Source organism: Melopsittacus undulatus, chromosome 3 (genome assembly GCF_012275295.1).
Source record: "Melopsittacus undulatus isolate bMelUnd1 chromosome 3, bMelUnd1.mat.Z, whole genome shotgun sequence".
Lineage (NCBI taxonomy): Eukaryota > Metazoa > Chordata > Aves > Psittaciformes > Psittaculidae > Melopsittacus > Melopsittacus undulatus.
Genome location: NC_047529.1, coordinates 87,862,019 through 87,874,789, shown reverse-complemented (window position 1 = coordinate 87,874,789; position 12,771 = coordinate 87,862,019). Strand labels below are relative to the sequence as shown.

The window sequence follows — 12,771 nt, the reverse complement described above, 5'->3', positions numbered from 1 at the left end:
TAAAATCACACCTTGCTGCTTGTCCTACTATAAAATACTTTCCCTTCTACAATGCTCTTAAAATTTGCATTAAGCACATGAATGTGAGGGGTATCAGAAAAACTTCAAGCATTCTAAATGCTTCTTGGTATTCATTAACTCCACCAGGCTGCTGAGATGTGATAATGGCCCTACTTTACCCTGTATTTTAAGTCAGATGTCACCTTTGTGTAGACGGCAACAAGAGAGGCTTACTAAACCTGTACATTGTATGCATTGCAATAACAGAAAAAGTGACTTTCATTTACAAACAGCCCTTAATACTTGCACAATTGTGTCCTAAGAAAAATAAGTCCATGACTGCTTGCAAGTATGACAGCAAGGAAATGCCCCGATAAGAGCCGATAAGACAAAAGACTTACAAATACCAAAACACTTCTTTTGAGAAATATTTTATTCAGTCACCAAAGTTGGTGGGTTATCGTAGTTCCATTGTCAGATTTCTTCCAAAACTGCAAGAGCTTGAAAGAGAAATTTTCCCTTTCTTTGCAGGCTCCACAGTTTGGTATTCGAATGAATGAATTTCAACAGCTTTAAAGACAGACCTATTATCTTGTAATTTTTTCACTATTTCTGTTCTTAATTTGGAGGATGTTTGAAAAGAACCCTCATGGAAAAGATTACTCTTCAAACTGACACTTTCTTTACATTGCTAAGATTTGTTTATTTCACATTTTTTCTTGTTTGGAAAAAAACCCCAAACTTGCATCTTAAGTTTTCATTAAATACTTGCACATGAATTTTGAGGAAGCCAGATGGGTAGGTCAGTATGCTGGCTCCTGCAAAACTTAGATTTGACGATAAGTAACAACATTTTTAAGAAGTATACTTCTCTCTTACATGAGCTGAAGGAAATTATGTTAGCCTGCTTCAAGTTGCTCATCCTAAATCACCTTTTGGGTAAAAATCTGCCTTCCTTCTCTAATATAAATGCAAGACTAAAGTGTTAAGTAAAAACAAGAATTAGGATACAGTTAGACAGCTTTCTCAGCTATAAAACAAATGGAAGCAGTATGGCTAACTTTAAAATGTGGATGCTGACACTCTTGCTCTCAACCTTCTCCTCTCAAACACCCAAGAAAACAAATGGACAACTAAGCAACACATAACTCATCAGTGAGAAACAGTTTAATCCAAATCAGTTCCCTAGTCTGGTTCACAGGGTAGATTGTATCAGTGAAATTCAGAGGGCAGAAGAGACTCAGAAAAATGGAACAGGTGTTGAGAAACTGGCAATGCCACGAAAAACCTTCCATGAAACTAAGTCCATTGCATGTTCTCTGCTATTGCTACTGCTAAGTCCTCTGCTATTATTCTTACTGAAAACATCAGCTGCAAAACTGTTTTCATCTTTGTTTTTAGCATTCGCCATTGAAATAGTAAGTTCCAAAAAAACAAATCCCTAACAAGATGGGTTTTTTTCCACTTTATTAATTTTGCTGTGATCAAGGCTCAGGAAATCCACATTTCTGTAGGTGTTCTATCCTGTTACTCTTCTTAATCCCACTAAATAAACCCCTCCAAAATAATTTAGCAATCATATTATGAAAGGTTATACAGGATATCACAATAAATAAATGAAAGAGTGAAAACAGATAAATGAAACTATAGTTTCATATCCAAATACAAAAAACACTTAAACATAATTTAAAAGCTACGTATATGACATGCATCTTGCTGAACTGAAACCACAAGCCATAGAATTATGTTTAATAAATGTTATCTTCAAAAAACTTTCCATTTATATCCTGCTATGAAAAAAATAATAATTAAAAAAATGAGCTATATAGATAATTTGCATAATTCCTGTACGTACTTCCTCACTGCATCGTCTAAGTTTGAGCAAACTTGTAAAAAGGAAGAAAGGAAAAGGCAGAGAGAACTTGTTGTTATGTAACATACACCAGTATAAATCTGTTACTGAGGGAAGCAAAGTCTGAGGGAAAAACAACCCAAAAGACAAAATGCAGTTCAGTGCAAGGAAAAGTACAACAAAGTTGATCAGATTAGATAAAGGCATTATAATTTTCTCATCCTCAAAGAGGAAAATCTTCTTGTGAGATCAACATTTGAAAGGTGGCAAGTACAGACAATATATTAAATACCTAAGAGAAATGTAAATAATGAAGCAATATTTTATTTCACCTAGTGTTCCTTTATGTTACGATTAAGGTAGTCTGCAGGCTGGCAAATGCTTGGAATTATAATAAAACTGCTACCTAATGATCCCCTATTACTCAGAATTTAATGAGAAGAGCCATATCCTCAATTCTGGCTTGAAACTGAGTAGATTGGCAAGATGGTGTGAAAAAGTAGTGACAGCTGACTAAATATTTATATAGTCTGTTGGCACAGACTGCATAGTCACCTGAGGGAATGTCTTCTTTCGATGACACAAAGGAAACACAAGAAGAGAAGCTTTAATTTGCAAACAGGACCACAAACACAGGGGAAATCCCTCAGTTTATACTCTCTCTTTTAAACTGCCCAAGGGGCTTTGTCATGGGCATGTGAAAGTTATGATTAGCTACTAAAAAACACGAGTGTTTCTTGAACAGGATGACACATGTTAAATGAAGTAATTAAAAATACTGTAATGCAGTATTATTATACTTGAGCATCTATGCCTATGGTAAAGATTAAGAGAAAAATCCAGCACAGACTAGCAAGAAACAATTCATTATTCAATCACATCTATCAGGGATGACAGCTGAAGAAAAAGCAACTGTCCCAGTTACCTGCATCATAAGATAGACCAGCAAGCAACAGAATGCTGCAACAGGTGCTTCTAGACCTTGGAGATATTCCATCCCATCATGAAGGTGAAAGCATGCCAGAAATGTACTATATCGCTGCTTTTCCACGTCAGGTCCTTTGGCAAACCACAGTGTTTTCAAATTAGGTGTTCCACCTACAAAAGTAATCCATTATTCTATCTTGGCAGCAACAAGATAAAACATGCCTACCTCATTACAATCTGAAAGGAAACAACTGATCTGCTCTTGGCACTTGCAACGACAGAATTGAAAATGAAATGTATTTGACAAAACTTGGCATTTGGGGAGAAAAAAAAAAAAAGGCCTGTAATTTAAACAAGCTGCATTGAATACGGGCATGTTTAAGCAGAGTGGGCTGAATTCAACTGTTACAAAGATGCAGATGACTTTGAGACAGCGGGCTTTTAGTCTTTGCAAAAAGTCTGCCTACAAGTGTGTCCTTTCCCGTGGGGGTTCACAGTATTAAATAAGGTTAGGTTCATCATAAAACAGCAATTCAGCAAAAAACAACCATATGTTTCTTCTCTCTCTTTCTCTCTCAGGGGTCCTTGAAGGATCCTCACACTGCTTCCCTAATAATCACCTGTTTTAATGAACAACTGGTCACCTATGGCATTTGCTGGCAAACACATCCTACACAAAACACTGTGCTTGTACAGCTCCTCTGCAGCAGGTTCCAGTTTGGGAACAGAAAAGAAGGCTCTCTGGTATTTTGCACTCCCTAGGCTACTGCATAAAACACTGTTGCAAACACACACGAAAGAATTGCCATCAGTTATGTACAACATATCTTCCAGACTTCCTATAGTATCATTCACAGTGGTCTACAAATCCTTAATATTTATCCCACATTGCCATCCCCAACTTTTGAACTAATGCAAAATTTGCTCCCCATTTAAATTACATTTAATCTGTTATGAAAATAAACACTAATGCACGTGAAATAACAGAACAGCTAACTATTTATGCCTAAGAATCCCAATTAGAGACAGAATCCTCCCATAAAATACTGCTGCTTCTGTAGTTAAATAAAATGAGGTGTGAATTTTAAATGTGGACTAATTAAGCTACATTTGGTAACACCTTTTCCTTTTTTGTGTGACAAGCAGCAGCTGTAGACCAGTTAGGAACACTTGGTGATAATAAATGGTTAAAGTGACAAGGTGCTGAAATCTACATAGACAATGTTTATTTAGCCAAGAAAGCCCATTAACCAAATGGTACTAATTCTTTGGAGAAGGGGAAACTAGAAGATAGGATTTTCTTTTTTCATCCCTGTGATGGATGTTTCCTTTACTATTTTTAAGTCTAACTCTCCCATCAAAAGTTTTAACCATGTAAAAAACCACCATCATACAACTGTAAGAGATTCAAACCTTCTTTTATAGGGAGATAAATATATTATGAAAAAATACCAGTTGCTTGATTTTAGTTAGAAATAAAGGTTAGTGATAAAACAGATATTGGCAGTGAGTGATCCAGTACAGACAACACAGTAAGACTCAGATTGCTGGTTTTGATACTGGTAATTGCTGCTTTAATAAAAGAAAAGCAGAGACTGATTTCCAGGAAGAAAAGCAAACATAACATGTATAAAATCAGAGCAAAGCCAACTTTTCCTAAGCAACTTTAATGTGTGAAATAATTTTTATATACATAAACTCATATAGTTGTGATAGTTTCCGCTTTCTAGAAGCTTCCCAATCAGCTGCATATGAAAACATATGCCAAGAACCAGTTAAAGAAAAGTACTTTTTCCATCTGTACAGCTGTTTCTTTTACATGACTTGCATCCAGGGGTATACCTAATAATAGATATCTCTTTTTTCATAATAAAACCATGCACCACATAAATAATCAACATTAGATATCTATGTAGAGAGAGCTCAACAAAATATTCAAGACATCTCTTCTATAAACAGTTTCTTACTCTTTCAGAAACAACATCTACTTGCGCCTGGGAAAAAGAGGTACTGTTGAATTATGAAAGAAGACTTAAAGTAATCTCCTCTCAGAACATACCAACCAAAAGTGTTTTTTTCTGAAAGGATTTCTTCTACAAGTAATTAAATTTCATGTAATAGCCAAGATCAATCCATTATATTAACTCTCAAATGAAAGATAAGTAAACCAAAGAAACAATTACGCTAAGTTAAACGATTCTCCCATCATGACTGGAAGTCAACAAGAGGCCTAAGATTCCTGTGCAGTAGTCCTCCAAAACTGTTCTCTGCTTTAGTTACTTCATTATACACTTTACAGCAATTAGAAAATTGCTGAGAGAAATTTATTTTACTAAATTAACCTAACCCCCCCACCCCCCCCAAAATAAGCACCAAAAGGGAAACAGAATTAAACATACTAGATATTTATAATTAATACACCTTTACTGTAAAGATCAATCATGAGAAAATTATCATTCCTACTGGGGTTGTAAAAACCACACACTTCTATGAATTACAGACAGAACCTCAAACACTGCATGTGCTTATGGTCATTCTCAACATGCATAAAACTGGGAAAACTGTATTCAGTACTATGTAAACTGTAGTCCTTGGGAACTCCAAGAAGAGCAGCATCACAAAAACCTCCATTGGAAATCAAGAGATATTACTTGCCTAAACAAAAAAAATGGATAACCAGCAAGTTAAAAAAAAATTCATTTTTTCCCCATTTTTCTTTTTACTCACACATTTAGAGACACTGTCATACAGAAAGCATCATAACACGAGCACTTCAAGGGAATACACAAACATTTCATTTGTTTGAGCTTCAATTACTTATTTATGAATATGAAATGCATGCAAAAGTTGGGGAATGCATTAATACTAGGATATTATTGAACTCCAGGCTTACACAAAGAGGATCCTCACATATATACCAACTTAAAACATGTCATCATTGTGTACATAGATATAAAAGTATAATATCAACTATTCATGTGTAGTTAAAATAATGACTATTGAAATTCCATTTTATAACACCAGGAACAGAACTTTTACACTTCATTGCTTTACAAACTCATGTAAATACTGAGCAATAAAAATAAGTTTATAAAATGTACTTGCTAGGAACACTGAACCTTAACTTGTTAAAAATTGTGGCTAGTTTTAAAGATGCCATAAACCCAAATGCCAATTAAATCTGACCTTTAAAGAAGTATTTCAGAAACTGCATTTTGAACATAAGCATATTCATGATGTATTCCAGCAAGACACAATGATTAGAATAGTGAATGTACATCCAAAGTCCTGTGGTATGAAGCTACAATATCCTACACATTTTCAGAAATAAAATGAAAACCAGAATCCACACAATTCCCAGTAAATACTTCACTTTAAAACCTTTTCTGTTCTATATAAACTGCACATGTAACAAATAGATCTGCTACGTTCACAGCATATGGACGTTGAACAGTATTTTCTTGGCTCACAGGCCTTCTAACAAATTTCAATTCTCAGAGACATTTTTATCATTTAAGTGCTGCTCTGTCAATGTGTGGGAAGCATAACAATCACATTCATTCAACTGAAAAGAAACATTCTGGAAGAGAACAGAGAGAAGGCAAGCAAGCACAGATGCCAATTCAGAAGACTGTCTCTCCAGAAAAATATATATACGTAATACACACTGTATTTTAAATATATTTTATTACCCTACAGCCTTTAAGATTCGATATTTCATTTTTAAGAAAACCTAACATTGAATCTATTGCCCACAAGCTTTTCAGATGGAAGACAGTTCTGCTGGTTTATACAGACACACATGCACACATCAGTGGTAATTCTACTTTTTTTGGGTCTTTTTACATCAATGCAAAATTTAAGATACTTATGGTTATGTGCATTGCAGTTTGAAGTTCAGATCAAATATTCTTTCTTCAGACTTTTAAATCTAAATCAAACTGAATAGTCAGGATTTCTCGTGTATTCTCAGCACATTTGTGAAGTAGTTGCAATGATGAGGTTATATTTTCCCCAAAAGATAAAGCAGAGCCTTCCCAGATTAATTGCACCTGTGACTTTTTAAATAGTTTCTGGTAAGGTTTTTTCTCTTTTTGAGTAACCTGATCTTGATTGACAGCTTTGAACTCTGACTTCCTATAACAACTTCTTTAAATTTAGCTCTTAATATGATCCCTGTCTGAAAAATCTGATGTGCTGTTGAGAACCTTATTTGGTGAACTAGAAAGTCCTGCTGTGGAAAATGAAAGATGCATGAGCGAATGTAAGGCATACTAATATGGACTGTAAAAATTTTAGAAAAATATTTGTGCACTGAAGGAATGACAACAGAGCACTAAAAATAAACACTACAAGCCCTCCTCCCATTTTTAATAGTCTGCTTGAACAGCCTTTCATTACAGAGTAAGTAAAGATTATGGCTGAGAAGATGCTGTTTTTATAAACTCTTCTTATGTGGTTGCTATAAACAAACACACAGAGTGATTTTAAATCCTGTTTATTGTCAACATGAGGGTGGGTTCTATGTGTAGCATGTTTGCAGAGCAGTACAACCAAAGTACATAAAACTAAGTGGATTCCTCTCCAGCAAGGGAGGAAGGTACTATACTATCTGAGAAGGAAAAACTCACAACAAATAAAATATATTTGTCATGTAAACTGAAATGCAACTACCTAGGCATGTTTATAATATGTTGGGTTTTGTTTGCTTGTTTTACAAATGCATGTTATCAGACCACTGTATGCTGAAATAACACAACTGAAAAGCACAGATCAATCATTTTTTATCCTGCATATTCATATCCATTTGGAAAATTTCACAGCAATTTCATGTTATCATCAAGTCAATTAGATAATCACTCTCTTCACTGTACAATGAAACTACTGTATATCAAATGCAACCTTGTTTGGACTTTGTCTATATAACTAATTTCCTTCCAGTTTCTTTCAAAAGGATTTTGAAAAGGCTGATATCTGAAGATCAACTGGTTTTCCTTAAACCTTGAATTTAAAGACTCTTATTAAATATACAAGTTTCAAATATGAAGATAAATGTACAATCTTCGGGTACCTTAAAAAATTTTACTTTAATTGTAGAAAATGAAAACCAAGTAAGTTCTAAAGCAAACCCTAACCCCCAATCAAACACAACCCTGCCCCCCAAAAAGCCCAACAAATCCACCTTCTTTTAAATCTGAATTTAGACTAGATCAGAACAAGAACTGCTACAGAAAGCTCTGGATACTGAAGAAAGAAGCATTGGTAATTACTCTCAAAAAGTTAATAGATAATAATTTTTCTTAACAAGATATCAATGGTATTGTGTATCAATCATAGAATCATAGAATAGTTAGGATTGGAAAGGACCTCAAGATTATCTAGTTCCAACCCCCCTGCCACAGGCAGGGACACATCATACTAAACCGTATCACCCAAGGCTTCATCCAACCTGGTCTTGAACACTGCCAGGGATGGAGCATTCACAACCTCCCTGGGCAACCCATTCCAGTACCTCACCACCCTAACAGAAAAGAATTTCTTCCTTATATCCAGTCTAAACCTCTGCTGTTTAAGTTTCAACCCGTTACCCCTTGTCCTATCACTACAGTCCCTAACGAAGAGTCCTTCTCCAGCATCATTATAAGGCCCCCTTCAGATACTGGAAGGCTGCTATGAGGTCTCCACGCAGCCTTCTCTTCTCCAGGCTGAACAGCCCCAACTTTCTCAGCCTGTCTTCATATGGGAGGTGCTCCAGTCCCCTGATCATCCTCGTGGATCTCCTCTGGACTTTTTCTAACAGTACCATGTCCTTTTTATGTTGAGGACACCAGAACTGCACACAATACTCCAAGTGAAGTCTCATGAGAGCAGAGTAGAGGGCCAGGATCACCTCCTTTGACCTGCTGGTCACGCTCCTCTTGATGCAGCCCAGGATACGGTTGGCTTTCTGGGCTGTGAGTGCACACTGCTGGCTCATGTTCATTTTCTCATTGACTAACACCCCCAAGTCCTTCTCCGCAGGACTACCATGAATTTCCTTTTTGCCCAACCTGTAGCTGTGTCTAGGATTGCTCCGACCCAGGTGTAGGACCTTGCACTTGTCATGGTTAAACTTCATGAGGTTGGCATCAGCACACCTCACAAGTGTGTCAAGGTCCCTCTGAATGGCATTCCTTCCCTCTAGCATATCAATGGAATTAATGAAATTCATATGAAAGACTAAAAACCTGAGCTCCTGATCCACATAAAAGCAGATGACCAGAAAGAGAGCAAGCACTGCAACAGTAGAGATAGAGGGGTTATGAGTACAACAGCATGATCAAATGAACAATTAGGACAATTTTCTTTCTGAAATACCAAATTGATACAGTATTGTTTACTTCCTGTCTTAAACTTGCATTGCATGATACAGTTTAGCGACACAGTGCCCAATCTTTTCACTAAGGTGTACGATACTTCCTTGTAAATATAATATATTCCATTAATTTTATTAAGAGTGTTCATGTGTCCTTTACCAAAGGAAAGAAGATAAAAGACACACAAAACACTTGATGCTTAAGACAGCAGAAACACCTTCAGTAGCTTAGTTACATTTTTACTGAAAGCTGGATTCTGTTTCTGGGTTGTCACAGGTGATCTAAAAATGACCCTTTTTATCTTCTCTGACAGTCTTGTTAACACATTCTCTCAAGCAGCTTATTAAAAGAATTTTCATATGGCCCCACATACCACTTATCCCAGCGTCAAAGCAGTATTTAGAACCTCTAAGAAATTGTTCGCATTTTAGAACCGATGTCTGAATTAGCACTGGATTTAACAGGACATAGTAATAACATGTATCTTAAAGCTGAATCCTGTTACAATTACACAGGGTAATTAAAAGCAATTACAGGCATGCAGCATTTCTAGTATAGCTCCTTGTCCTCCACAGATGTTTCGGATTCCATATCAAACATGTGATGACGGATTGCCTAACCGTATTGTAGTGATGGCATTATTTCAGTTCAGATTTAAACACATTTTATTCTACCTGGAATAGGTTGTACAGGCTGTATGAGCTCTGGCTGTTTCAGAGGATTTCCAAAATAGACAAACCACTCTTTCACGAAAGAATAGGCTCCACCTAAAAGAGACAGAATTGGATCAGTAAATCAAATGCAAGTACTGACACTAGTGTAAAAGTTGGAAGCAGTAGTAATAAGGATTCTAAAGTAATGGAAGGCACTTGAAATTACTTATTTGCTCAGCTTCTTAAAAAACAAATAAAAAAAATAGTTTTAGCACCTTTGTGACAAATGATCAGAACAAATGAAGAAACTTTGAATTATGCACTATAAACATGAGTTTGGAGTTGGGAACTGTAGCCATAAATGTAAGTACTAGTCTGTGGAAAACATTCTAAAACGGCTTACAGCCAATTTTAGGCCTTCCCATTTCAAAGCAGTTCAGGAAGCTATGGAGGCATCTGACATAGCTTAGAGACCCACGTGAGCTGTCTCAGTCTCTCAGGGCTGTCACACTGCCACATATTGTAGTCAGTCCTTAATATGATTCTCCTCCCAACTTGCCCTGACGTTTCCTGTGTCAGGGTTTAAGACAAAATCTTTATAAGGCCTTGATGGCTATTCGAAAGCTGACAGCAATGGAGTCATCCCACCATCAGATGCAGAGCTTTTACAGCCCATTGTTCCAGACCTTTTATCTAGTATAAAGGGATTGTTTATGCATAATAGCTCAAGTGGTTTCCTACCCCCTAACTTCAACCCTACCCCGCCCTCCAATAAAGAGTAGGGAGCCTCTTAAATTAAAAATTTCACTGCTTGAGTTGTGCATCTAACTACTTGATGCTTAGGGAAGAAAAAAATTCAAGAGGAAAGAAAATACCCTCAGAAAAAAAACTAAAACATTTAAGAATTTTTGAAATGCTGCCTACCTAACTTCCAGTAGTCAGCTAATAACCGTCCCAATGCAAGTCACCCTTAAAAAATCCTAGAATAATTTTCATTGTTATAGATGGTGCTTCTCCATTCTGTACAGATACTGCTTATGGTAACCTTGTTATAGTGCCCTAAATTTCCACTCTCTGTAGTCTGGTAAACAGTATGAAGCAGACAGATCTAGCTAGTCCTGGGCACTTAGGACAGTGTTTTCAAATCTTTTCCAGGCGAATCCTTGTCACTTTCCAGATTCACACAGTTGTATCTACTTCCTTCCAGCTCTCACCCAGTGCTGAGGCCACTCTTTACGATTTCTGCCTTTTATCATCAATTCCAATCACCCTGCACTTTATCGCACAACTATTTCTGATGCCACATTATGAACCCTAAAGAAAAACTTCACCTAGCTTAAATCAAACCTCTCCAACACTCTCCTTCCTTCCCCTCCACCACCCAAAAAGTTCAGTCACATTAATTTCCTGATCTCATTCATAGTTCAACACTGTAAATGACTGTTGGCATGAATGAATGCTTGAGCAGAGTTCTAGTGTCAGGGATAAAAGAGGCAGGGGGAAAGAACACAACAAAATCTGGTTTACAGCCCTGCTTCTTCTTCTGTCCCCATTGACCTGCAGCACAAACTCCCAATAAAGGTGAGGGGCTGAAGAACCAACTGCTGGACCCCAAGGGACAGCATTACACCGGGCTTGCCATGCTTCACTGTTCAAAAACTGATGACATTAAGAATAAAATGAAAAATGCTTACACTGAGGAAAAGAAAAAAGCCTTCAATGGCACATTTCAGTAGCTGAATAGTCTCACATGAATATAAGTCATTGCCTATGATAATGCTATTTTATAAAATAAAAAAACAATCCTCCAATTTAATACCCTGAAGTCACATTCAGAAACATTTTGATATTTTAGCTTTCTGGTTTAAGATTTATTATGTAAATTATTCTGCTTTATTCAATCTATTCAGCTCACTCAGCCTCTCAAATTTTAGCCTGGCTTCTTACAGAAGCAAACCTAGGACATCTGTCTTATAATTAATTCATGGATGCACTGCTCTGTTTCAACTAAGTCTGACAGAAGAGATTTCAAATGTGTCTCTTTAGCTTGCAGATGACTGAGGGGTGACCTCATCAGTGTTTACAAATATGTAAAGGGTGGGTGTCAGGATGATGGAGCTGGGTTTTTTCAGTGATATCCAGTGGTAGGACAAGGGGCAATGGGTGTAAACTGGAGCATAGGAGGTTCCACGTTAACATCAGGAAGAAGTTCTTTACTGCAGGTTGCCCAGGGGGGTTGTGGAGTCTCCTACATTGGAGATATTCAAGGCCCGCCTGGACAAGTTCCTGTATGATGTACTCTAGGTTACCCTGCTCTTGCAGGGGGGTTGGACTAGATGATCTTTTGAGGTCCCTTCCAACCCTTGGGATTCTGTGAAAATCCTAAACATGTTGTGAAACTGGTGACTCAGCTGATGGAGACCCTGTTAGAACATCAACTGAAAGAAAGATAGGAAAGTCAAGTCACCTGTTGTATCCAAATGAACTGGATGTATGGTAAATCAATACACAAGTAGTTACAGAGCTGAGCAAAAAGGTAGATTGCATTATGGGAGAGCAGAAGGCAATAGGGAACATACTTAGGAACACCATATATTGCTGGAGGGGTTTGTCAAAACATGGGGAGAAGTTAAGATGCTAGGAAGAACATGGAAATATAAAAGCTTTGCTGAGGGGAAGCTGGCAGGGAGAGCCATTCTTTATAAGTTCCACAGCTCAGAACAACTTATCAAAATGTCTCTCAATTCCGAATTCCTATACTATTTTTACATCACCATTGAGCTCAAGCACAATACAGAAGTCAGTAGGAAATCTCCACTTTTGTTCTTTTAATATATGTGAATGTTTGCACAGGACACCATCATCAGCAGAGTGCTTTTCACCATTATAGCCCATTAGTCACAAAAGTACATTACTGTTCACATAAGTAGCCAAACAAATATAGTGGAAAGCAAGATCCTGCAAACTGACAGCACATTAACAC

At 36.9% G+C, this 12,771-nt stretch overlaps 1 protein-coding gene across 5 annotated transcripts in view; it reads right to left on the bottom strand.

The window, feature by feature from the left end:
- Window positions 1-12,771, bottom strand: part of FAM120B (family with sequence similarity 120 member B) — a 51,848-nt gene that overhangs the window by 30,752 nt on the left and 8,325 nt on the right. For all 5 annotated transcript variants that reach the window (XM_031048546.2, XM_031048549.2, XM_031048550.2 and 2 more), the window contains exons 4-5: window positions 9,810-9,902; window positions 2,778-2,950 (exon numbers count right to left, since the gene is read on the bottom strand). In XM_031048546.2, coding sequence (XP_030904406.2) covers window positions 2,778-2,950; window positions 9,810-9,902 — 266 coding nt within the window. The remainder of the gene's footprint in view (window positions 1-2,777; window positions 2,951-9,809; window positions 9,903-12,771) is intronic.